General features: G+C 45.3%; 1 protein-coding gene across 5 annotated transcripts in view; it reads right to left on the bottom strand.

Annotated features, from left to right (window-relative positions):
* atad2b (ATPase family AAA domain containing 2B) overlaps positions 1–24,641 on the bottom strand; it is a 153,975-nt gene that overhangs the window by 74,949 nt on the left and 54,385 nt on the right. For all 5 annotated transcript variants that reach the window (XM_046298765.1, XM_046298766.1, XM_046298767.1 and 2 more), the window contains exons 20-24: positions 15,617–15,752; positions 9,833–10,026; positions 9,416–9,575; positions 2,398–2,520; positions 796–918 (exon numbers count right to left, since the gene is read on the bottom strand). In XM_046298765.1, coding sequence (XP_046154721.1) covers positions 796–918; positions 2,398–2,520; positions 9,416–9,575; positions 9,833–10,026; positions 15,617–15,752 — 736 coding nt within the window. The remainder of the gene's footprint in view (positions 1–795; positions 919–2,397; positions 2,521–9,415; positions 9,576–9,832; positions 10,027–15,616; positions 15,753–24,641) is intronic.

Raw genomic sequence — 24,641 nt, 5'->3', positions numbered from 1 at the left:
ATACTTGGACTATCAATCGCCTTAATTCAGACAGACACCAAGGCAGAGGACAGCCCCCTCCCCCCCGGTTGTCAGTGCTACATGCAGGTAAGGACCTGTTCTGTCTGCCCCCTGCCCTGCGTGGGCACCTGTCAGTGACAGCAGGAGGCTGTGGAATTCCTCTGCAGCGTGGTCACGGTCCGCACAGCACTGAAGACGACGTCTCTAATGAGGCTGCCCACTGCGCTGCTCCTCTACTGTGGAGTGTGACTGGAGAGAGAGAGTGTGTGTGTGTGTGTGTGTGTGTGTGTGTGTGTGTGTGTGTGTGTGTGTGTGTGTGTGTGTGTGTGTGTGTGTGTGTGTGTGTGTGTGTGTGTGTGTGTGTGTGTGTGTGTGTGTGTGTGTGTGTGTGTGTGTGTGTGTGTGTGTGTGTGTGTGTAAGCAGGAGTATTTGAGGCATCCAACTGGGTTGCTACAACGCGGAGCGGCTCCTACTCGGTGTGGTTTCTTGTGTGTGTTGCGTTAACGCGGGAGGCCTCCCCTCTGTGGGATGATGGTTCCGTAATCAGCTAAATGGCCTGATTCTAAATGCCTTGAACCCAGATCCCACTGCACACACACACAACTGAATCACATCTCTAATGATAGAAGGGACTGGGTATTAGCGCTCCGTTCTTTAGGACCCTGTGCGGTGTTGTGTTTTAACTGTGCTCTGGGTGGTGTGTGTGTTTTACAAGCATTTCACTACACCTGCAATAACATCTGCTAAAAATGTGTCTGTGACAAATAAAATGTGATTTGATTTGTTGTACTCACTGCAGTGCTGCTTGTCGATGGTCTGTCCCTGAGTGCTGTTTCCAGCACTCTCCACTACAGCCAGCTTCCTGGTTGTTACCACGGCAGCCAGGGGGACAGGCGGCAAGGCCGGAGTCTGGAGGTCTGCAGATAACACACCAGATCAATTACACACACACACACACACACACACTGAAGGGGATGTAAGTGTACAGACAGACACTGAGACAAGACGGCATTCATCGATTGATGAATCCAAATAACTAGAATCCAGTGGATAACTTCATGTACTTTGGTCTGTGCGTTTGTGTGTGTGTGCGTCAGAGTGCCTCTAAATGTCCCTGTGAGTCAGGCTGTCTGAAAAAGAGGAATAAATGTGAGGTATCAAACCAAAGTCAGGGAGCAGACATTTCCATTCTAACACACTGATACTTAGCACACACACACACACCTGCACTTACACACTTCCCCGACTACAGGTCAGAGCAATATAATCCCAGATGAGGTTTAGCTGATGCAACCCAAAACCAGGCGATCCAACAGCACAAACTGATACCTTCAGCATTTCTCACTGCTGAATTCCCTGTCAGACAGCTAACTTCTGCTCCTAAAATATTCATTTGTGGGGGAGGCTGTGGGGGAGGTGTGTGTGTGTGTGTGTGTGTGTGTGTGTGTGTGTGTGTGTGTGTGTGTGTGTGTGTGTGTGTGTGTGTGTGTGTGTGTGTGTGTGTGTGTGTGTGTGTGTGTGTGTGTGTGTGTGTGTGTGTGTGTGTGTGTGTGTGTGTGTGTGTGTGTGTGTGTGTGTGTGTGTGTGTGTGTGTGTGTGTCTTTCTGAGAAAGGAGACTTTTAGCCTTAACAGTTAAGATGAAAATGTTGGAAAATCTCTCATGTGGTAAGAGTGTATCGCCCTGCACACAACCCGTTCTCTCTTTTCCCTTCACCCCCCATTCCAGCACCATCACAGGAGGGGCTTGCCTCAGTTATGCACACTATGTGTAGTGTGTGTAGAGTTTCACATGATCCTGTATGTGTGTTTGTGTGAGTGTGTGTGATTGCACGTGGTTGAGCGTGTGTGATTGTGTGTGTAGAATCAAGCAGCATATGTAGATGTTGTATAACCAATTACCTATGACTACTAATACTGTCCCTCTATCCTCCTTGTACATGTGCACTAATTAGTTTGTTTGTGCATGACAGTCTCTCTTGACTTTACATATGAATAAATGATTGGATCCCATTAGAGGCTAGTTATGTAATCGCCAATCACCCTGGAGCAGTGAACACACTGTTGACTAGTGGAACACCATGAGCTACTACATATGCCCATAGGGTGGTGCACAATGGACCACGCACCGTCCGGGATAGGGGTGGGTTTGGCCGGGGTAGGCTATCATTGTAAATATGAATTTGTTCTTTACGGACTTGCCTAGTTAAATAAAGGTTCAATTAAATAAACATAGTACAGCACCTTGGAATATAACACCACTCCCACTGTGTGTGTGTGTGTGTGTGTGTGTGTGTGTGTGTGTGTGTGTGTGTGTGTGTGTGTGTGTGTGTGTGTGTGTGTGTGTGTGTGTGTGTGTGTGTGTGTGTGTGTGTGTGTGTGTGTGTGTGTTCCTCACCCCTCTTACTGTGAGACTCCTTGATGTCCTCACAAATGCGGTGGAACTCAGGGTCGAGTTCAGAGGCCAGCATGGCGTGGGCCGTGTCTTTTAGACTACATGCTCTGTGGCGGATGATCTTATCTGGAGGGAGAGAACAGACTGACATGAACACACACATTGTATGAACACACACACATTGGCATTGTAGAAACATTACAGCAACAGTTTAAATGACTTCGCCCTGTAGAGTCATATGACAGCTCTTATTATTATCATCATATAATTCATTCCTTCGTCTCCCTGCCTCTGACCCTCACCAGCCTTGCCTCTCACAACCCTCCCTCTGCTGGACACAACACAAACTGCTGGCTGTGTTGCTGTCTGGCCCCCAACACTGGGCACAAGGGATTATACTGTTCTCTCACTATTTGGATGGAGACAAAAGAGCTGCCTTTGGTGGTGACTTAGGAGACAAGTCTCAGGAATACAGTCAATCTTATCCTCCCTTCTCACAAAGACACACATATTGAATATCTAAACACAGACAGACCGGCACACACCTTCCCTCTAACATCATCAAATCGTGTTTTATCGTAAAAGGCAAATGTCTGAGAGAAAAATAATATGAGCAGCAAAGAAGATGAGACGAGATGAGTGTGTGTCCACGTGTGTAAACAGATGTCCTGCTCTCATTATGCCACCCTGCCAACAGGTACAGATAGAGGTCCAGAGGTCACCATCTGACAGCTTCTAACCACTAATTAAAAGACGGCCTAATTGCAGCAGTGTGTATGTGTGTGTATCGGTACTATTCGCCTGTCAGAGTGTGAGGTGACAGGGTGCAGGGTGAGTGTTGAGTGGAAGTCTGTTCCATTATCGAACCCTGTCACTTCTGTGGAGAACTGACAAGGACATTCCACCACCTCCCGGGTGCTGTGTAGACAGAGTTTGTTGGCTGTGAGTTTGACGATGTTTGGGCGTTTTCCTCTAGAGGTGGAGCGGGTTTGACAGTGTAGAGCGGATAGATTTGGTTTTGTAACATAATGAAGTGAGAGAAACGCAGGGGGAAAAGACATTCCTGCAAGACTGCAGAGGACAGCCTCAGATTTTACTCCAAACAGAGGGAGAGGAGGAGAAAGATGAGAACAGAAAGAGGGGAAGTAGAAGAGGCACGATAAACCAACCAATTATCGACCATACGAGGCAGGGGCATCAGTTGGGTAGGGCAGAGTTGCAGACACCATACCCTAGCTCAAGACCAAAAAATGTCAAAGGCGGCTACAAAATAGTAGACTAACATCATTACAATCCCGATTCAATTTCAACGGCTGTTAACGTATGGGCTTTGGGACCATGAGGAGTCAGACAGTTTGCTTTGCTGGTCAGACAATTAGGCAGTGCACCGATTGCTTTGAATTGGAAATTGAACTCTGCCTTGTAAGCCTCATGGCCGGCGGTTTTATGCACCAATAGGCTACTGGACGATAAGCTTCCCCTAAAGTACATTCGCAAAGTTAGCTATATAAATTACTTGTGCCTATATATAAATATTTCTTACAGTGGATTGTTACAAGCAATTTCATGAGTGTGCAGGGCAAATAGCCTACCAAATAGCTGAATGTTGAGTTGTAGCGGTTAGTGTAAAGCAGTTAAATAAGCCTAATCGCAATATTTCTGAACATAAATAGTAGGAAAAACATAGCTTAGGACAATGGCTATTGCTGAAAAGAGAAGACAAAGAAAATACTAATCTGTCTATAGTTATCAAAATACTCAACCAATTGAGTGAACCGCAGCGTATCTTACTGGCACCAGGGGAAACCGCAGCGCATCTTACTGGCACCAGCTGAAACCGCAGCGCATCTTACTGGCACCAGGGGAAACCGCAGCGCATCTTACTGGCACCAGGGAAACCGCAGCGCATCTTACTGGCACCAGGGAAACCGCAGCGCATCTTACTGGCACCAGGGGAAACCGCAGCGCATCTTACTGGCACCAGGGGAAACCGCAGCGCATCTTACTGGCACCAGGGGGCATCTTACTGGCAACCGCAGCGCATCTTACTGGCACCAGGGGAAACCGCAGCGCATCTTACTGGCACCAGGGAAACCGCAGCGCATCTTACTGGCACCAGGGGAAACCGCAGCGCATCTTACTGGCACCAGGGAAACCGCAGCGCATCTTACTGGCACCAGGGGAAACCGCAGCGCATCTTACTGGCACCAGGGGGGGAAACCAGGGGAAACCGCAGCGCATCTTACTGGCACCAGGGGAAACCGCAGCGCATCTTACTGGCACCAGGGGAAACCGCAGCGCATCTTACTGGCACCAGGGGAAACCGCAGCGCATCTTACTGGCACCAGGGGGCAGCGCATCTTACTGGGGAAACCGCAGCGCATCTTACTGGCACCAGGGAAACCGCAGCGCATCTTACTGGCACCAGGGGAAACCGCAGCGCATCTTACTGGCACCAGGGGAAACCGCAGCGCATCTTACTGGCACCAGGGGAAACCGCAGCGCATCTTACTGGCACCAGCTGAAACCGCAGCGCATCTTACTGGCACCAGGGAAACCGCAGCGCATCTTACTGGCACCAGGGGAAACCGCAGCGCATCTTACTGGCACCAGGGGAAACCGCAGCGCATCTTACTGGCACCAGGGGAAACCGCAGCGCATCTTACTGGCACCAGGGGAAACCGCAGCGCATCTTACTGGCACCAGGGAAACCGCAGCGCATCTTACTGGCACCAGGGAAACCGCAGCGCATCTTACTGGCACCAGGGGAAACCGCAGCGCATCTTACTGGCACCAGGGAAACCGCAGCGCATCTTACTGGCACCAGGGGAAACCGCAGCGCATCTTACTGGCACCAGGGGAAACCGCAGCGCATCTTACTGGCACCAGGGGAAACCGCAGCGCATCTTACTGGCACCAGGGGAAACCGCAGCGCATCTTACTGGCACCAGGGGAAACCGCAGCGCATCTTACTGGCACCAGGGGAAACTGCAGCGCATCATACTGGCACCAGGGGAAACCGCAGCGCATCATACTGGCACCAGCGGACCGATGAGTGCACATATTCACTGCCTTTATCATTTGACCAGTATGACTGGAAAGTTTTTGGGGGACAATAACTTCCTCCTACAGGCTAGAAGGACATCATATTTGTGTCTCCCATTTTCATAAGACTAGATTCGATGGTTGCATTCAAGACAAGGTCGTTTTACATTTGTCAGTGTCAGCAGAGTAGGCTACACATTCTTGCCGTATTAAAAAAAGGTGCTTATGTCTCCAGTCATATAAAGTGTTTGTGGAATGTGTTCATAAAAGACCACATTTTTCACATGCAAAGAAAGAAACATCTCTGACATCTCTGATTAGGCCTACTCTGTCACTATGTGCTCAGGCATGCATTGTTCAGAACTGTGTTTTGCTAACAGTGATTGAGATATATTAGCCTAAATTATGACTACGCAATCTACTCATGACATTAGAAATAGTAGCCCATCTTAAATTAGTCTGCAAATGTGATGATAGATGCATGCAATCCTTTAGCATAAAAAGTTGCAATTTTAAGGTGAAAAAATTGCTTCCCCAAAGTTGAAACTCGTGTGGCACCTATGGATGTCTATTTGAAGTTGGCCTTGTTGTGACTTGATAGTGTGTACTATGCATTTATTTCACATTCCAGTGTAAGTTCTGTTCCACAAGTAAATTAGTCCATTTATAATGAGGTTTAGTAGGGGTTGGCATTGTATATGCTGTTCCACAGACCTTTAAACCTAATATTGCATGACAATGTCATACCCTATGTTTAGCTGAACTGACACCGTTCGCAGGCATTTGGCTGATATCGTTCATTACAATAAATAGCTTATACTAGAGAAATATGAAGTAAAATTAAATAGGTTTGCTAATATGGATGCTTGTTAATGGGACAATGGACTGCTAAGAACCATCAAACTAACAAATTGGTCCATTTATGGTAACCACATTCCATTCAGTCACGAGAGCATTTGTTAGGTCGGATATTGATGTTGGGCGATTTGGCCTGGCTCGCAGTCGGCGTTCCAAGTCTTCCAAAAGGTGTTTGATGGGGTTGAGGTCAGGGCTCTGTGCAGGCCAGTCAAGTTCTTCCATACCCATCGACAAATCTGTCATGCTGAAACAGGAAAGGGCCTTCCACAAACTGTTGCCACAAAGTTGGAAGCACAGAACTCTAGAATGTCATTGTATGCTGTAGTGTTAAGATTGAGCTCCAGAGTGGCGCAGCGGTCTAAGGCATTGCATCTCAGTGCTAGAGGCGTCACTACAGACCCTGTAATAATATATGCCATTTAGCAGACGCTTTTATCCAAAGCGACTTACAGTCATGTGTGCATACATTCTACGTATGGGTGGTCCCGGGGATCGAACCCACTACCCTGGCGTTACAAGCGCCATGCTCTACCAACTGAGCTACAGAAGGACTGTAATTGCGACAGACGATTTTTAGGAACTTCAGTACTTGGCGATCCTGTTAGCTAAACTTGTGTGGTTTACCGCTTCGTGGTTGAGCCGTTGTTGCTCCTAGACATTTCCACTTCACAATAACAGCACTTACAGTTGACCAGGGCAGCTCTAGCAGGGCAAAAATGTGACAAACTGATTAATTCTGCCAATGTTTCTCTATGGAGATTGCATGGCTGTGTGCAAGATTTAATAAACCTGTCAGCAACGGGTGTGGCAGAAATGGCCAGATCCACTGATTTGAAAAGGGTGTCCACGTACTTTGGTGATGTAGTGTATATAGGTGTGTTTCAAAAAGCCATCAAGTCTGAGAAAATTCAAAAATGATCAAATGTGATTGCACTGGGCTGGACTCTATTCCCAGGGACACTAGAGGATGGAGTCTCGTACTGGGCTTACTTATTAAAACTCCTTAATTGCATTTTCCCCCTTTAGTGCATCCTTTGTGGCCCCTGCATTTAAACAAAAGACAGGGGCTCTCCACCTGCCTTTCGGTTACTGGCCCAACACTCTAACCACTTGGCTACCTGCCGTGTGTGTGTGTGTGTGTGTGTGTGTGTGTGTGTGTGTGTGTGTGTGTGTGTGTGTGTGTGTGTGTGTGTGTGTGTGTGTGTGTGTGTGTGTGTGTGTGTGTGTGTGTGTGTGTGTGTGTGTGTGTGTGTGTGTGTGTGTGTGTGTGTGTGTGTGTGTGTGTGTGTGTGTGTGTACACATGCAAGTAAATCTACATTTAACTGAGTAGCAAGCCGTTAGAAATGACCTTTGGTTTAGTGGGCGCACAGTTTTACAGTATCCCAGGGAGATTCATTTGAATTCATTGGTTGTCGGGTCCTCAGTCTCTAGGCTTCCATCGCTATGGCTTTCAATTATTGCCACAGCATATTCCATTGTGACAGACACAGAGGGAACTTCAGTTTTTCCCACAGCGTGGGAATTATTCATAAGCAGGAATCCATACATACAACATTTACTTTCACGTAAGCACCAACACAGCCCGCATATTTAAATAATGTATGCTATTCTAATTGATTTGACAATACTTTTTTGGCAAGTCTTCAACTGCGTGGGAGTGTGGGATTGTGTGTGTGAGATTGTGTGCACGTGGCCCCTGCTTCTCAGGGTGTGTGGGTAGTAATGTAGTGTAGTGTGTGTGAAGTGCTTTTTCCATTTATCTGGCTACACTGGCAGTAACAGTGGTGCAGAGGATGAGGTTGAGATAAAAATGGATTGAAATGGGCCACTGAGAAACAAAAATATTCTCATGCAGATGCAGCATTGCAGAGAGAAACAGCAGAGACATTAAGCTGGGGCGATGATAGTTTTAGGGGGTTCTGTCTCACTGTGCATACGATTTCAAGTTGAGTGAAGAAAGAAAACCAATTCCAAGTTGTCACTGCCTTGGAGCACTTTCATAAATCATAATGAATAAGACTCATATCTACTACATCTAATTACTTTTGTCACAGTCAAATGTATCAGATGAATAGCTGGGATTTAAATTCTCCTGTGTCATCGTACATGGGTAAAGTGTTAAGTGAATGGAAACGGCAGCAGAAGATAGTACTGATAATTGCTGGTGTGTGACTGTGACTAAACAATGTTTAGGTTGGTTAGAGACAAGACAGAGCTAGTCTTCACTAGATAAGCCTTGCATGCCACTATGTTGCATAGCTGCAGCGTACTAATAACGTAAGTCTGAGAAACTGACACCGAATCACTCAAGACTGACAAGCTAGGCACATCCCCGGTTGGATCTACAAGCTAGGCACATCCCCGGTTGGATCTACAAGCTAGGCACATCCCCGGTTGGATCTACAAGCTAGGCACATCCCCGGTTGGATCTACAAGCTAGGCACATCCCCGGTTGGATCTACAAGCTAGGCACATCCCCGGTTGGATCTACAAGCTAGGCACATCCCTGGATCTACAAGCTAGGCACATCCCCGGTTGGATCTACAAGCTAGGCACATCCCCGGTTGGATCTACAAGCTAGGCACATCCCCGGTTGGATCTACAAGCTAGGCACATCCCCGGTTGGATCTACAAGCTAGGCACATCCCTGGATCTACAAGCTAGGCACATCCCTGGATCTACAAGCTAGGCACATCCCTGGATCTACAAGCTAGGCACATCCCTGGATCTACAAGCTAGGCACATCCCTGGATCTACAATCCCTGGATCTACAAGCTAGGCACATCCCTGGATCTACAAGCTAGGCACATCCCTGGATCTACAAGCTAGGCACATCCCTGGATCTACAAGCTAGGCACGTTCCCAAATGTGGATGTCTCCATAACTATGTTACTACTGACTTATGTTGCTGGTAACAGTACCAGTAGCATACATTCTGTTAGTCCAGAGAGGTGCACCAGATGAGCTATAAAAGTAAACAATATGAGTCCCAAATGGCACCCTATTCCCTTCATAGTGCATTACTTTTGACCAGAGCCTATGGTCAAAAGTAGTGCAGTATGAAGGGAATAGGGTGCCAGTAGGGCATAGCCAAAACCTTAATCCCTCCATGTGTACCTGAGGGGTCCTTGTCAGGGTTGTACTCCAGGGCATTGCTGCAGATCAGGTCTATGTCCACCAGGAAGTCATTAGCCGTCAGGTATTTATGGGTGTCTATCTTTGTCATGACAGTAGACAGATCCATGGGCTGACGGATCACCTCCAGGTAGTCTGACACCTAAAAGGAGTCACAGTCCTCACAATTTAAACTGGTGCTATTGACTCCATTTAAATCAAAAGAGAAATTGGTTCAGCAGTGTTAATTCACTACAATCAGTGCAACACTCAAATGGAGACAAGAGGTGAGAGGGGCATTAAAGGACTCAATTCACAAAGCAACTTTTCTAGGGTGGCACTTGCCCATCTTTCTATTACTATCTACTGAGGTATACTACCATATCTACAACAACAAGCCATCTATGTGTTGTTGCCCACCTCCTCAATGTCGACAGGTTTGCTGAAGATGTTGAAGCGTTTGTCTACGGCAAGGCGTCTGGTGACGTCCCTGAGGAACAGACGCAGCTCTCTCAGAGTGTTCTCCTCTTGGTCAGCCAGACGCCGCTGCTCCTCGGGGGAGAGAACCCTGGCGTCGAGGGTCTCCGCTACCGGTAGCACCTCACACTGCAGAGCTAGAGAGGGAGGGGGGGGGGGGTTAGAGAGTGGGTCCCCCTTCAGATCTTCTACTCTCAGCTGATCCACGGGGAAAGCTGAGGTGAGACACACAGGCGAGGGGGAAACGCAGCATTGATTTCTTTCTAAACACAATCATCCCATCAGCAAAAACCCTGATCCCCCCCAAGTCTCTGGCCCACAGAGTGATAAATGTGATGAATTCCGAATCAACCTGTAACCCCTGTAGATGTGAAATTATTGGGAAGGAAGAGTGGAAAAAGGAGAAGGATTGGACAACAATATGGCAGTTGTCTTTTCTTGCCTTCAGTTCTACCCTGCCTCACCCTCTTCGCCTCAGGCAATGATAGTCCTGCTTCACTTTAGCATCATCTTCCGTCCTGCTTACTAACGATCAACTGTGAATGTAATTATGGGTTGGGTTTATAGCGGGCTCCCTCTCTCCCATTGTTTCTCCCCAGTTTCCCTCACACTTCTACAAGCAGCTCCTGTTTTATTCAGGGGGAACCCCCGGAGAGGACAGAGTGGGGACCTCTCACACACATTTTAGAACACCTACTAATTCAAGGGTTTCTTTATTTTTACTATAACTTTCAAGGCAAAGGGTGACTACTTCATACACACACACACACACACACACACACACACACACACACACACACACACACACACACACACACACACACACACACACACACACACACACACACACACACACACACACACACACACACACACAGAGGGGCAAAAAAGTATTTAGTCAGCCACCAATTGTGCAAGTTCTCCCCCTTAAAAAGATGAGGCCTGTAATTTTCATCATAGGTACACTTCAACTATGACAGACAAAGTGAGGAAAAGAAATCCAGAAAATCACATTGTAGGATTTTTTATGAATTTATTTGCAAATTCTGGTGGAAAATAAGTATTTGGTCACCTACAAACAAGCAAGATGTCTGGCTCTCACAGACCTGTAACTTCTTTAAGAGGCTCCTCTGTCCTCCATTCGTTACCTGTAGTGATGGCATCTGTTTGAACTTGTTATCAGTATAAAAGACACCTGTCCACAACCTCAAACAGTCACACTCCAAACTCCACTATGGCATAGACGAAAGAGCTGTCAAAGGACACCAGAAACAAAATTGTAGACCTGCACCAGGCTGGGAAGACTGAATCTGCAACAGGTAAGTAGCTTGGTTTGAAGAAATAAACTGTGGGAGCAAATATTAGGAAATGGAAGACATACAAGACCACTGATAATCTCCCTCGATCTGGGGCTCCACGCAAGATCTCACCCCGTGGGGTCAAAATGATCACAAGAACGGTGAGCAAAAATCCCAGAATCACACGGGGGGGACCTAGTGAATGACCCGCAGAGAGCTGGGACCAAAGTAACAAAGCCTACCATAAGTAACACACTACGCCGCCAGGGACTCAAATCCTGCAGTGCCAGACGTGTCCCCCTGCTTAAGCCAGTACATGTCCAGGCCCGTCTGAAGTTTGCTAGAGAGCATTTGGATGATCCAGAAGAAGATTGGGAGAATGTCATATGGTCAGATGAAACCAAAATATAACTTTTTGGTAAAAACTCAACTCGTCGTGTTTGGAGGACAAAGAATGCCGAGTTGCATCCAAAGAACACCATACCTACTGTGAAGCATGGGGATGGAAACATCATGCTTTGGGGCTGTTTTACTGCAAAGGGACCAGGACGACTGATCTGTGTAAAGGAAAGAATGAATGGGGCCATGTACCATGAGATTTTGAGTGAAAACCTCCTTCCATCAGCAAGGGCATTGAAGAGGAAACGTGGCTGGGTCTTTCAGCATGACAATGATCCCAAACACACCGCTCGGGCAACGAAGGAGTGGCTTCGTAAGAAGCATTTCAAGGTCCTGGAGTGGCCTAGCCAGTCTCCAGATCTCAACCCCATAGAAAATCTTTGGAGGGAGTTGAAAGTCCGTGTTGCCCAGCAACAGCCCCAAAACATCACTGCTCTAGAGGAGATCTGCATGGAGGAATGGGCCAAAATACCAGCAACAGTGTGTGAAAACCTTGTGAAGACTTACAGAAAACATTTGACCTTTGTCATTGCCAACAAAGGGTGTATAACAAAGTAGAGATAAACTTTTGTTATTGACCAAATACTTATTTTCCACCATAATTTGCAAATAAATTTATCAAAAATCCTACAATGTGATTTTCTGCATTTTTTTCTTCTAATTTTGTCTGTAATAGTTGAAGTGTACCTACGATAAAAAATTACAGGCCTCGTCTTTTTAAGTGGGAGAACTTGCACAATTGGTGGCTGACTAAATACTTTTTTTGCCCCACTGTACACACACACACACACACACACACACACACACACACACACACACACACACACACACACACACACACACACACATATACACACACTGCTCAAAAAAATAAAGGGAACACTAAAATAACATCCTAGATCTGAATGAATGAAATATTCTTATTAAAAACTTTTTTCTTTACATAGTTGAATGTGCCGACAACAAAATCACACAAAAATTATCAATGGAAATCAAATGTATCAACCCATGGAGGTCTGGATTTGGAGTCACACTGAAAATTAAAGTGGAAAACCACACTACAGTCTTATCCAACTTTGATGTAATGTCCTCAAAACAAGTCAAAATGAGGCTCAGTAGTGTGTGTGGCCTCCACGTGCCTGTATGACCTCCCTACAACGCCTGGGCATGCTCCTGATGAGGTGGCGGATGGTCTCCTGGGGGATCTCCTCCCAGACCTGGACTAAAGCATCCGCCAACTCCTGGACAGTCTGTGGTGCAACGTGGCATTGGTGGATGGAGCGAGACATGATGTCCCAGATGTGCTCAATTGGATTCAGGCCTGGAGAACGGGCGGGTCAGTCCATAGCATCAATGCCTTCCTCTTGCAGGAACTGCTGACACTCCAGCCAGGTCTAGCATTGTCTTGCATTAGGAGGAACCCAGGGCCAGCATATGGTCTCACAAGGGGTCTGAGGATCTCATCTCGGTACCTAATGGCAGTCAGGCTACCTCTGGCGAGCAAATGGAGGGCTGTGTGGCCCCCCAAAGAAATGCCACCCCACACTATGACTGACCCACCGCCAAACCGGTCATGCTGGAGGATGTCGCAGGCAGCAGAACGTTCTCCACGGCATCTCCAGACTGTCACGTCTGTCACATGTGCTCAGTGTGAATCTGCTTTCATCTGTGAAGAGCACAGGGCACCAGTGGCGAATTTGCCAAACTTGGTGTTTTCTGGCATTTGCCAAACGTCCTGCACGGTGTTAGGCTGTAAGCACAACCCCCACCTGTGGACGTCGGGCCGTCATACCACCCTCATGGAGTCTGTTTCTGACCATTTGAGCAGATACATGTACATTTGTGGCCTGCTGGAGGTCATTTTGCAGGGCTCTGGCAGTGCTCCTCCTGCTCCTCCTTGCACAAAGGCGGAGGTAGCGGTCCTGCTGCTGGGTTGTTGCCCTCCTACGGCCTCCTCCACGTCTCCTGATGTACTGGCCTGTCTCCTGGTAGCGCCTCCATGCTCTGGACACTACGCTGACAGACACAACAAACCTTCTTGCCACAGTTCACATCGATGTGCCATCCTGGATGAGCTGCACTACCTGAGCCACTAGTGTAGGTTGTAGACTCAGTCTCATGCTACCACTAGTGAAAGCACCGCCAGCATTCAAAAGTGACCAAAACATCAGCCAGGAAGCATAGGAACTGAGTAGTGGTCTGCTGTGGTCACCACCTGCAGAACCACTCCTTTATTGGGGGTGTCTTGCTAATTGCCTATCATTTCCACCTGTTGTCTATTCCATTTGCACAACAGCATGTGAAATTTATTGTTAATCAGTGTTGTTTCCTAAACGGACAGTTTGATTTCACAGAAGTGTGATTGACTTGGAGTTACATTGGGTTGTTTTAAGTGTTCCCTTTATTTTTTTGAGCAGTGTATATATATAGTAGAATAGTGAAGACATCAAAACTATTTTGCTACTTGTAGTAACCAAAAAAGTAGCCACCCTTTGCCGTGGTGGCTTTGCACACTCTTGGCATTCTCTCAACCAGCTTCACCTGGAATGCTTTTCAAACAGTCTTGGAGTTCACACATATGCTGAGCACTTGTTGGATGCTTTTCCTTCACTGTGCAGTCCGTCTCATTCCAAACCATCTCAATAGTGGTTTCTTTGCAGCAATTCAACCATGAAGGTCTGATTCACGCTGTCTCCTCTGAACAGCTGATGCTGAGATGTGTCTGTTACTTGAATTCTGTGAAGCATTTATTTGGGCTGCAATTTCTGAGGCTGGTAACTAATGAACGTATCCTCTGCAGCAGAGGTAAGTATGGGTTTTCCTTTCAGGTGGCGGTCCTCATGAGAGCCAGTTTCATCATAGCGCTTGATGGTTTTTGCGACTGCACTTGAAGAAACTTTCAAAGTTTCTGAAATTTTCCGTATAGAATTACCTTCATGTCTTAAAGTAATGATGGACTGTCATTTCTCTTCAGTTATTTGAGCTGTTCTTTCCATAATATGGACTTAGTCTTTTACCAAATATGGCTATCTTCTGTATCCCACCCCTACCTTGTCACAACACAATTGATTGGCTGAAACACATTAAGGATAGGAATTCCACAAATGAACTTTGAACAAGGCACACCTGTTAACTGAAATGCATTCCAGATGACTACCTCATAAAGCTGGTTCAGAGAATGCCAAGAGTGTGCAAAGCTGTCATCAAGGCAAAGAGTCAGACCGCAGAAGGAAAAGCAGCCAACAAGTACTCAGCATGTGGGAACTCCTTCAAGACTGTTGGAAAAAACATTCCAGGTGAAGCTGGTTAAGAGAACGTCAAGCGTGTGGGTAAGTGTGTGTGTGTACGTGTGGGACCCCTGCTTTGCATCAATGAGGATGCTGCGATCGGCGCTGATTTATTTCAATTTGAAAGCCACGGTGTACAGCTCTTTTACACTGAGAAGGAACAGAGGGGAATAAAGGGAGGCTGGAGGAGAGTATAGGGATGTTAATGGTAGGGGAGGTTGGAGAGTCGTAGAGGGAGATGTGAGAGAGATGGGAGTACTACAGGTGCTGTTACGACTAGTCAGCCCTCCTGTTACATTCTTACTAGGCCATAGAATGTAGATTTTCCAAGCGAAGGAAAAATTAAAGGACTCAAGAGCACAAAGAGAAATTGAGCTGTACAGTGGTTTGAGCAATGTGTGTGTCAGGAGAGAGGAAACGGAAAGACAAGATGAAAGATTCAGAATGTACACTGAAATTCCCATTTCAATTTGGTTGACTTTGGGAAATAACTAATTTAAATGGAATTGAGCCAACCCTGGTGTGTGTGTGTGTGTGTGTGTGTGTGTGTGTGTGTGTGTGTGTGTGTGTGTGTGTGTGTGTGTGTGTGTGTGTGTGTGTGTGTGTGTGTGTGTGTGTGTGTGTGTGTGTGTGTGTGTGTGTGTGTGTGTGTGTGTGTGTGTGTGTGTGTGTGTGTGTGTGTGTGTGTGTGTGTGTGTGTGTGTAATAACCTGTAAGTCTCTGCGTGTGTGAATGCATAGTACCTGTATGTTTCCTGGGTAGCGATGCTCTAGCAGCCTGTACCAGTAGCAGGTCAGTGAAGAACCTTCGTCTGTCCTCCTCTCCAGGTGGAGACAGACTGACCACCTCTCCATACGTCCTCTGGAACATCAACTGCACCTGGGAGAGACAACAACATCTCCACTGTATGAACACAACTGGAGAAACAGCTCAGTTCCACTATATCCAATGGATTTGTGCCTGGTATATGGGATCAGAATATTTGTATTGGATTTGTCCAGACTTGGTGTTGAGGGAAAAATCAATGTAATATTGAAGACAATTGTTTAAGTGTCAAGGTCAGTAGCAGTAGACAGATGTTGAAATGAATAAAAGGTGGTAGGACAGTGCCTCCAACCCATTAAACAAAAGTTTGCCCACTTTGGGAGCACGTACTGTACATAGCAATGTGTGGGTTCTTCTCTTTATCTGTAAAACAATATCACAGTAATATATGATCCTGCTTCATTCACCACCTGTTGCCTTGTTACTGTTGAGCCACTCACTTTCTACAACTTTACTTTTCAAAGCTCAAAGATTAAATTAGCGGTTCCCAAAGGAGCCCCACAAAGCTGGGATGGAGCAAACATCAATATTATGCCACAATGAGAAACGCTGAATTTCAGATAAAGGATAAACACAAAGATGTGTTCCATGAAGAGGATCGATGGGGTTTTTGATATTGACCGTCAATGTTAGCTTGTAAGTCTGTCTAGCTGCTACAACAAGAACGCGGGTGGGTGTGTGTGTGTGTTAGACAAGTTCAATCTTCGTCTCTCCCGAGCCCGTACGGGAGTTGTAGCGATGAGACAAGATAGTAGCTACTAAAAGAACAATTGGATACCACAAAAATTTGGGAGAAAAGGGGGTAAAAAATTATTTTCAAAATAAATAAAATATTTTAAAAAATCTTAACAGAATTATTTCGCAATACTGACTACGGATCAGATCCTAGAGAGATACTACCACCTACGGCTGCAAATGTTGAGGCGGCTTATTCTAATGCTTACCCAATAGAAATGCACTAAATCACCAATTTGGCACATCATTGCTCATGTTATATTTAGCAAATTACAGACAGTAGCCTACAAGTAGCAACATAGAAATCAATTGATTGAACATCAAATGTCTTCAATATGATTGAAATAGGCCTATAGCCTACTGTTTATATTTTAATGCAGTCATCTCGATTCTAATTTGAAGCATCTTTTTATATGTTGCTTGTTCATATCAATTGCAAAGACATGGGCAACATTGTATTTGTAGTCCACTTCGTTCAAGTTATTGGCAGTTACAGAGAGATTCTCACACAATTCTGTGTGTATAAAGTGACAAGGAGGACAAAACAAATATCTAACGACCCACTTAGATGTTCTACGAGTGGTCTGAGGCAGGCGTTAGACGTTAGATGTTCTACGAGTGGTCTGAGGCAGGCGTTAGACGTTAGATGTTCTACGAGTGGTCTGAGGCAGGCGTTAGACGTTAGATGTTCTACGAGTGGTCTGAGGCAGGCGTTAGACGTTAGATGTTCTACGAGTGGTCTGAGGCAGGCGTTAGACGTTAGATGTTCTACGAGTGGTCTGAGGCAGGCGTTAGACGTTAGATTCTACGAGTGGTCTGAGGCAGGCGTTAGACGTTAGATGTTCTACGAGTGGTCTGAGGCAGGCGTTAGACGTTAGATGCGAGTGGTCTGAGGCAGGCGTTAGACGTTAGATGTTCTACGAGTGGTCTGAGGCAGGCGTTAGACGTTAGATGTTCTACGAGTGGTCTGAGGCAGGCGTTAGACGTTAGATGTTCTACGAGTGGTCTGAGGCAGGCGTTAGACGTTAGATGTGGTCTGAGGCAGGCGTTAGACGTTAGATGTTCTACGAGTGGTCTGAGGCAGGCGTTAGACGTTAGATGTTCTACGAGTGGTCTGAGGCAGGCGTTAGACGTTAGATGTTCTACAAGTGGTCTGAGGCAGGCGTTAGATTCTGAATGTTTTCTAGTGCAACATTAATAACGATGGTTTTGGGAAACAGCTTGGAGATTTAACTATGTTCCTACGAAGGTTCTAACAATGAACTTCGCCTTAAGATGCTTTTGGGGAAACCGGGCCCTGGACCTGTCTTGTACAACACTTTTGCTGTGTGCTTTTAGTTTCTGTCTGGTTCTGCTTCAGCTAGTTTAAGTCAATGTCTAGTGTTTGTTAATGCTTATACTAACTGGCATCAGGGCAACAACTTCATGTTTGTGCTTTATTAAGGTTGTCCTAACTTGTCCATTTTAGTCTTCAACCTTCTGTCTGTTACCTGGAGTTGAATGTTGAGTAGGTAGGTAGAGAGAGAAGCCCACATCCCGGCTCCATTGGTGTGTACATGTCTCAGTCAACCCATCAGAAGAGGTGTTGTTTTTAGGAATCCGTATTCATGAGTTGGGATCAGAGGCTTTAGGAGAAATCTAATTCTTTGTACAAGTACTTCAGAGTGGGTTTGGGAAGGTTAGTAAATATACGGACTCAACAAGACTAACAGTACACAGACAGACAACTACTGGGCCAAAAGGTAATGACCCTTCAGTGGTCAGCTTAAGTTACCAACCTGGTGTTGAAAGCCAGTCAGCCAACTGAGCTAAAGCCTAGGCGTTGAGTCTTCAGGAATTAGTTAACCGACAGTATAGTACACAACCCTAGACTTCAATGTCGAGAATGTGTTTTAAAGAGCTCGACATCCAATCACTGTGCAGAACACCCTGGGAGGGTGGGCTTACACGGCTTCTATCCCACAGCCTGCTGTTCACTTCCTAACATATCTTCCCTGTCTCTCACATTCATTCCCTCTTTCTTTCTCTTTGACAAGTTTGTTTTCTCTTTCTCTCTCCCTCTTCTCTTTTCTTTCCCAATCTCTTGGCCAGAGACTCCTTGGTGGGGGAAGGAGAAAGTGAGGGATGGAAAAGAAAGGAAGAGGGAGGTAGAGAGAAAGGAATGGACGGAGGTGTGTTAGGGAGAAAGACAGTAGGGGAGCTTCTGTCGGCAGAACACACAAGGTAATGATTTTACTCCAGCCTGACCAAGGAAGGCCGTGGAGTATGCAGGGATGTGTGGAGGGAGAGCGGAGAAAGGGATGAACAGAGGAGGGATGGAGAGGGGAGAGGTCTACCTGGCTGAGGATCAGTGGCACACAGCAGCCAAGCCTCTGCTGCTCTGGAAGAATAACAATTCCTTTGGTCTGCTAAAATAAAAAATGCTCTCTCTCTCCCTCTGCTCATCCAGCTCTCTCCCTGCTCACTTCTCTTCCCCCTCCACCCCTTTTCTGTAGTGAACAAGACAGAGCTGCCACTCAAGAGAGACATGAATTGATCGATAAACACATTTTTAAAAGAGAAATTAACAATACAGCTGGGGAGGAATTGATTAGGTATCATGGAGTGTGTGGGCACGTTTCTGTGTTCAAATGTTCCATTGAATTGCAGCTTGATTATGGCCTCACCACCAGCTAAAAGACAAGCAGAAAAAGGAGGGGGATTATCTTCCCCTCTCATTACTAGTCGGGATACATTTTGTCAAAGTGACTAAGTACAATTTTTTTGCTTTTTAGCTAACCCTAACTCTTTTCCTAACATTATTCTCCGAACCTGTCTATTCTGACATAAACCGTATCCCATCTAAACAAAAAACCCTCTCCCCAATCCAGTATTCATTGTTTTTTCTAAGAACCCTAAATTGACTCTTGGTTTCACCCTTCATGCCTTCTAAACTAAAGGCTTCAAACAAAGAGACTAAAATAGTGTGTGTGTCTCTGTTGCCATTGTTTTCAATGACAGCTGAGATCTATGGGTGTCTCTCAGGCCTTTACAATAAAGACAGATACATTCTGTACTTCAGAAGCAGCTACAGCTCATTGAATGGTTTAAAACACGAGTTTAAATCAATGGTGTTGCCACCACTCGTGTTGGCTGTGGCTGCTGTTCATGTGTTTGGGAACACACACATCAGCACTACTGCATACTCCTGCCAGCTCCACGGGTGGGGGACTAGTGTGTGTGTGTGTGTGTGTGTGTGTGTGTGTGTGTGTGTGTGTGTGTGTGTGTGTGTGTGTGTGTGTGTGTGTGTGTGTGTGTGTGTGTGTGTGTGTGTGTGTGTGTGTGTGTGTGTGTGTGTGTGTGTGTGTGTGTGTGTGTGTGTGTGTGTTGGGGACATGGATGATTCTACAGAAGTGTGACAACGGTGACAGACCACACAGTGGAACTCGCTCTGCCTCTGAAGCCCAGCAATGAGTCACTCTGATCAGGCATAAAGATCCCCTTACAAGCTCCTTTAACCTCCAACTTTCTCCCACTACCTGCACACTTACCCACCCTCTGACATCATTTGAGTCAATTGGAGGTGTACCTATGGATGTATTTCAAGGCCTACCTTCAAACTCAGTGCCTCTTTGCTTGACATCATGGTAAAATCCAAAGAAATCAGCCAAGACCTCAGAAAAAAAGTATAGACCTCCACAAGTCTGGTTCATCCAAACGCCTGAAGGTAACACTTTCATCTGTACTAAAAATAGTACTTAAGTATAAACACCACGGGACCACACAGCCATCATACCACTCAGGAAGGATACGCGTTCTGTCTCCTAGAGATGAATGTACTTTGGTGCTAAAAGTGCAAATCAATCCCAAAACAACAGTAAAGGACCTTGTGAAGATGCTGGAGGAAATGGATACAAAAGTATCTATATCCACACAACCTGAAAGTCCGCTCAGGAAGGAAGAAGCCACTGCTCCAGAACGGCAATAAAAAAAGCCAGACTACGGTTTACAACTACACATGGGGATGAAGACTGTACTTTTTGGAGAAATGTCCTCTGGTCTGATGAAACAATAATAGAACTGTTTGGCAATAATAATCATTGCAAGTCGAAGAAAACCCTCCCAACCGTGAAGCACGGGGGTGGAGCATCATGTTGTGAGGGTGCTTTGCTGCAGGGGGGTGCACTTCACAAAATAGATGGCATCATGAGGAATGAAAATGATGTGGATATATTGAAGCAACATCTCAAGACATCAGTCAGGAAGTTAAAGCTTGGTCACAAATGGGTCTTCCAAATGGACAATGACCCCAAGCATACTTCCAAAGTTGTGGCAAAATGGCTTAAGGACAACAAAGTCAAGGTATTGGAGTGGCCATCACAAAGCTCTGACCTCAATCCTATCGAAAATGTGTGGGCAGAATTGAAAAAGTGTGTGCGAGCAAGGAGGCCTACAAACCTGACTCAGTTACACCAGCTCTGTCAGGAGGAATGGGCCAACATTCACCCAACTTATTGTGGGAAGCTTGTGGGAAGGCTCCCCAAAATGTTTGAACCAAGTTAAACAATTTAAAGGCAATGCTACCAAATACTAATTGAGTGTATGTAAACTTCTGAACCACTGGGAATGTGATGAAAGAAATAAAAGCTGAACTAAATCACTCTCTCTACTATTATTCTGACATTTCACATTCTTAAAATGAAGTGGTGATCCTAAAACGGAACCCAAACCGGGTGCGCACGTTCTCCATCGAGCATAAATTTATTTTGTCACCCTACACCAAACGCGATCACAACACACAGGTTAAAATATCAAAACAAACTCTGAACCAATGACATTAATTTGGGGACAGGTCAAAAAGCATTGAACATGTATGGCAATTTAGCTAGTTAGCTTGCACTTGCTAGCTAATGTGTTATATTTAGCTAGCTTGCTGTTGCTAGCTCATTTGTCCTGGGATATATACATTGAGTTTTATTTTACCTGAAATGCACAAGGTCCTCTACTCCGACAATAAATCCACACATAAAACGGCCAAACAAATCGTTTCTAGTCATCTCTCCTCCCAGGCTTTTTCATCTTTGAATGTATATCGTGATTGGCATCTACACTTTTACCACAACAACCGGCAAAGCATTTCGTCTTTCAATCACCCACGTGGGTATAACCAATGAGGAGATGGCACGTGGGTACCTGCTTCTATAAACCAATGAGGAGATGGGAGAGGCAGGACTTGCAGCGAGATCTGCGTCAGAAATAGAAAGGAGTTCTATTTTAGCCCTTGGCATCGCAGACGCTCGTTGGCGCGCGCGAGCAGTGTGGGTGCAATAATTGAATAACAAGGATTTATTTTGCGACGCTTTCGCACGCAACGTGTCTGGTCTGGTCAGCATGTAACTGACCTAAGACAGGGAATTTTTACAAGAATCAAATGTCAGGAATTGTGAAAAACTGAGTTTAAATGTATTTGACTAAGGTGTATGTAAACTTCCAACTTCAACTAGCAAGAAGATCTCTCTCATGAGTGAACTAACTCAGGAGCTGGCACTATGTATAGTGGGAAAGAGAATGATAGATGCAGGATCAAATCAAACTTTATTTGCCACATGTGCCAAATACAACAAGTGTAGACTTTACCGTGAAATGCTAACTTACAAGCCCTTAAACAACAGTGCAGTTCAAGAAGAAAATATTTAACAAGTAGACTAAAATAAAAAGTAACACAATAAGAATAATGAGGCTATATACAGGGGGCACGAGTACCGAGTCAGTGTGTGGGAGTACAGGCTAGTTGAGGTAATCTGTACATGTAGGTGGGGGCGAAGTGACTATGCATGGCTAACAAACAGAGTAGCAGCAGTGTACAAGAGGGGGGGGGGGTCAAAGTACATTGTCCGGTTGTGATTTTTATGAATTGTTCGGCAGTCTAATGGTTTGGGGGTAGAAGCTGTTGAGGAGCCTTTTGGTCCTAAACTTGCCGCATCCAGTACAGCTTGCCGTGCGGTAGCAGAGAAAATAGGATGACAGAGAGACGGAGATAACGAGATTGGTAGAAAGCAAGTGGTGAAGTGAAAATATGATGAACACTAAGTGTGTATATGTGTGTGTGCAAGGAACAATGTGGTGCCATGCAGTATTTTAATTTAAAGGACATTTTAGAAGTTTTTCCTGACCCATTGGGTGCGTAACCTGATTAGGGCGTCCACCCACGGTGCTCAGAATGACAGAAATCACATTTAGATTATGGTAATTCATCTGAACAGAGCATGCAACTTGAGGATGTAACGATGTGCATCTTTCTTAGCAAATTCCGATGCGCACTTTGAAGATGTTAGAAAAACTGCATTTACTTTTCCTCAGCCAACAACATGGGTCTTGAAGAGCAAAATCACTAGCCCAAGTCAATCAACCATCCCCATAGTATTCTATTGGTCAGCTTGTCGTTTGGGGCGAATAAGAAATTGACTATTTGAAACATCTCTGGGACATATTTTACACACACACTTTTTTTTAAGCAATGAAGCTGATGCAACAAATGTTTAGCTTAAAATTATGATAAATTATTTCTTCACATTATAAGCACAGCAATGCACACAATGCAAATGTTGGTCCGAAAACACCATTGTCAAAAGCACACTGCACATGCCAGTGACAGAGATCAAAATATCCATTAAATCTAGAAAGAGGGGATAATAATAATAATAATAATAAAATATATGCCATTTAGCAGACGCTTTTATCCAAAGCGACTTACAGTCATGTGTGCATACATTCTACGTATGGGTGGTCCCGGGGATCGAACCCACTACTCTGGCGTTACAAGCGCCATGCTCTACCAACTGAGCTACAGAAGGACCAAGGGGAGAGCTAAAGATGCAACAACTAATATGACTTGCTAATGACTAGGGTTGTGCCTTTGGCTACTGGACAATTAAAGAAGGCCTAGGCCTACTGGTTTCAAATTGCAAATGGAATTGTTTATAAAATAATTGGTTGGATATTTGGCTAGGCTACTTTGAAGCAAGGTAAGACATGCCTCACAATATAAAGGGAAACGTTCAGGTTTCAAATAATCAAGTATGTCTTCAAAATGCTTACTGCCTCCAGGCCATTGCAGTGATGTGACGCGCTGAAGCCTATATGTACTTGAATGGCGAATGGGAAGCATGCTTCAAATTACCAGTTGAAAAATATAAATGTTCAAATTGTGGCCTTCAAAACACTAAGACGCTATTGCATTTAGAATTGCTACGCAATGATTGGGCTTATAAAAGCACGTCTCACTCCAGCAGCAACTACTAAACTGTTACAGAACCGTAGCAGTAGCTCTCACACTGTATCTGTATGCTGTGCACGTGTGATAAACAGAACTCATTTAAATGGCTAAAAAAGGCCCAGACTTTCACCGTTTAAGCGATCAACTCCAAACCAACGTTGAGATGTTCAGACTGCCCCTGTTTAGATTGTTGTAAAAGGATTTGATATGTATACTTTTTTGAACCAACAATTTTAATTCCTTCTCCTTTAACTTTTAATATCTTCTATTCATTAGATACACTACATGACCAGAAGTATGTGGACACCTGCATGTCGAACATCTCACTCCAAAATCATGGGCATTAATATTGAGTTGGTCCCCCTTTGCTGCCATAACAGCCTCCACTCTTCTGGGAAGGCTTTCCACTAGATGTCAGAACATTGCTGCTATAACAGCCTCCACTCTTCTGGGAAGGCTTTCCACTAGATGTCAGAACATTGCTGCTATAACAGCCTCCACTCTTCTGGGAAGGCTTTCCACTAGATGTCAGAACATTGCTGCTATAACAGCCTCCACTCTTCTGGGAAGGCTTTCCACTAGATGTCAGAACATTGCTGCTATAACAGCCTCCACTCTTCTGGGAAGGCTTTCCACTAGATGTCAGAACATTAACAGCCTCCACTCTTCTGGGAAGGCTTTCCACTAGATGTCGGAACATTGCTGCTATAACAGCCTCCACTCTTCTGGGAAGGCTTTCCACTAGATGTCAGAACATTGCTGCTATAACAGCCTCCACTCTTCTGGGAAGGCTTTCCACTAGATGTCGGAACATTGCTGCTACAACAGCCTCCACTCTTCTTGCTCGTGTTCAGGCTATACTAACTTCAAATTATTAAAAACCTTTATCAACTATAACTACGTACATTTGCCTAAATTAGCATTAAATAACTCACCAACAGTAACTATTGAAC

The sequence above is a fragment of the Oncorhynchus gorbuscha genome, linkage group LG14, assembly GCF_021184085.1.
Source record: "Oncorhynchus gorbuscha isolate QuinsamMale2020 ecotype Even-year linkage group LG14, OgorEven_v1.0, whole genome shotgun sequence".
Classification (NCBI taxonomy): domain Eukaryota; kingdom Metazoa; phylum Chordata; class Actinopteri; order Salmoniformes; family Salmonidae; genus Oncorhynchus; species Oncorhynchus gorbuscha.
Note: the sequence above shows the minus strand (reverse complement) of the source record. Positions and strands in the feature narration are given on the sequence as shown.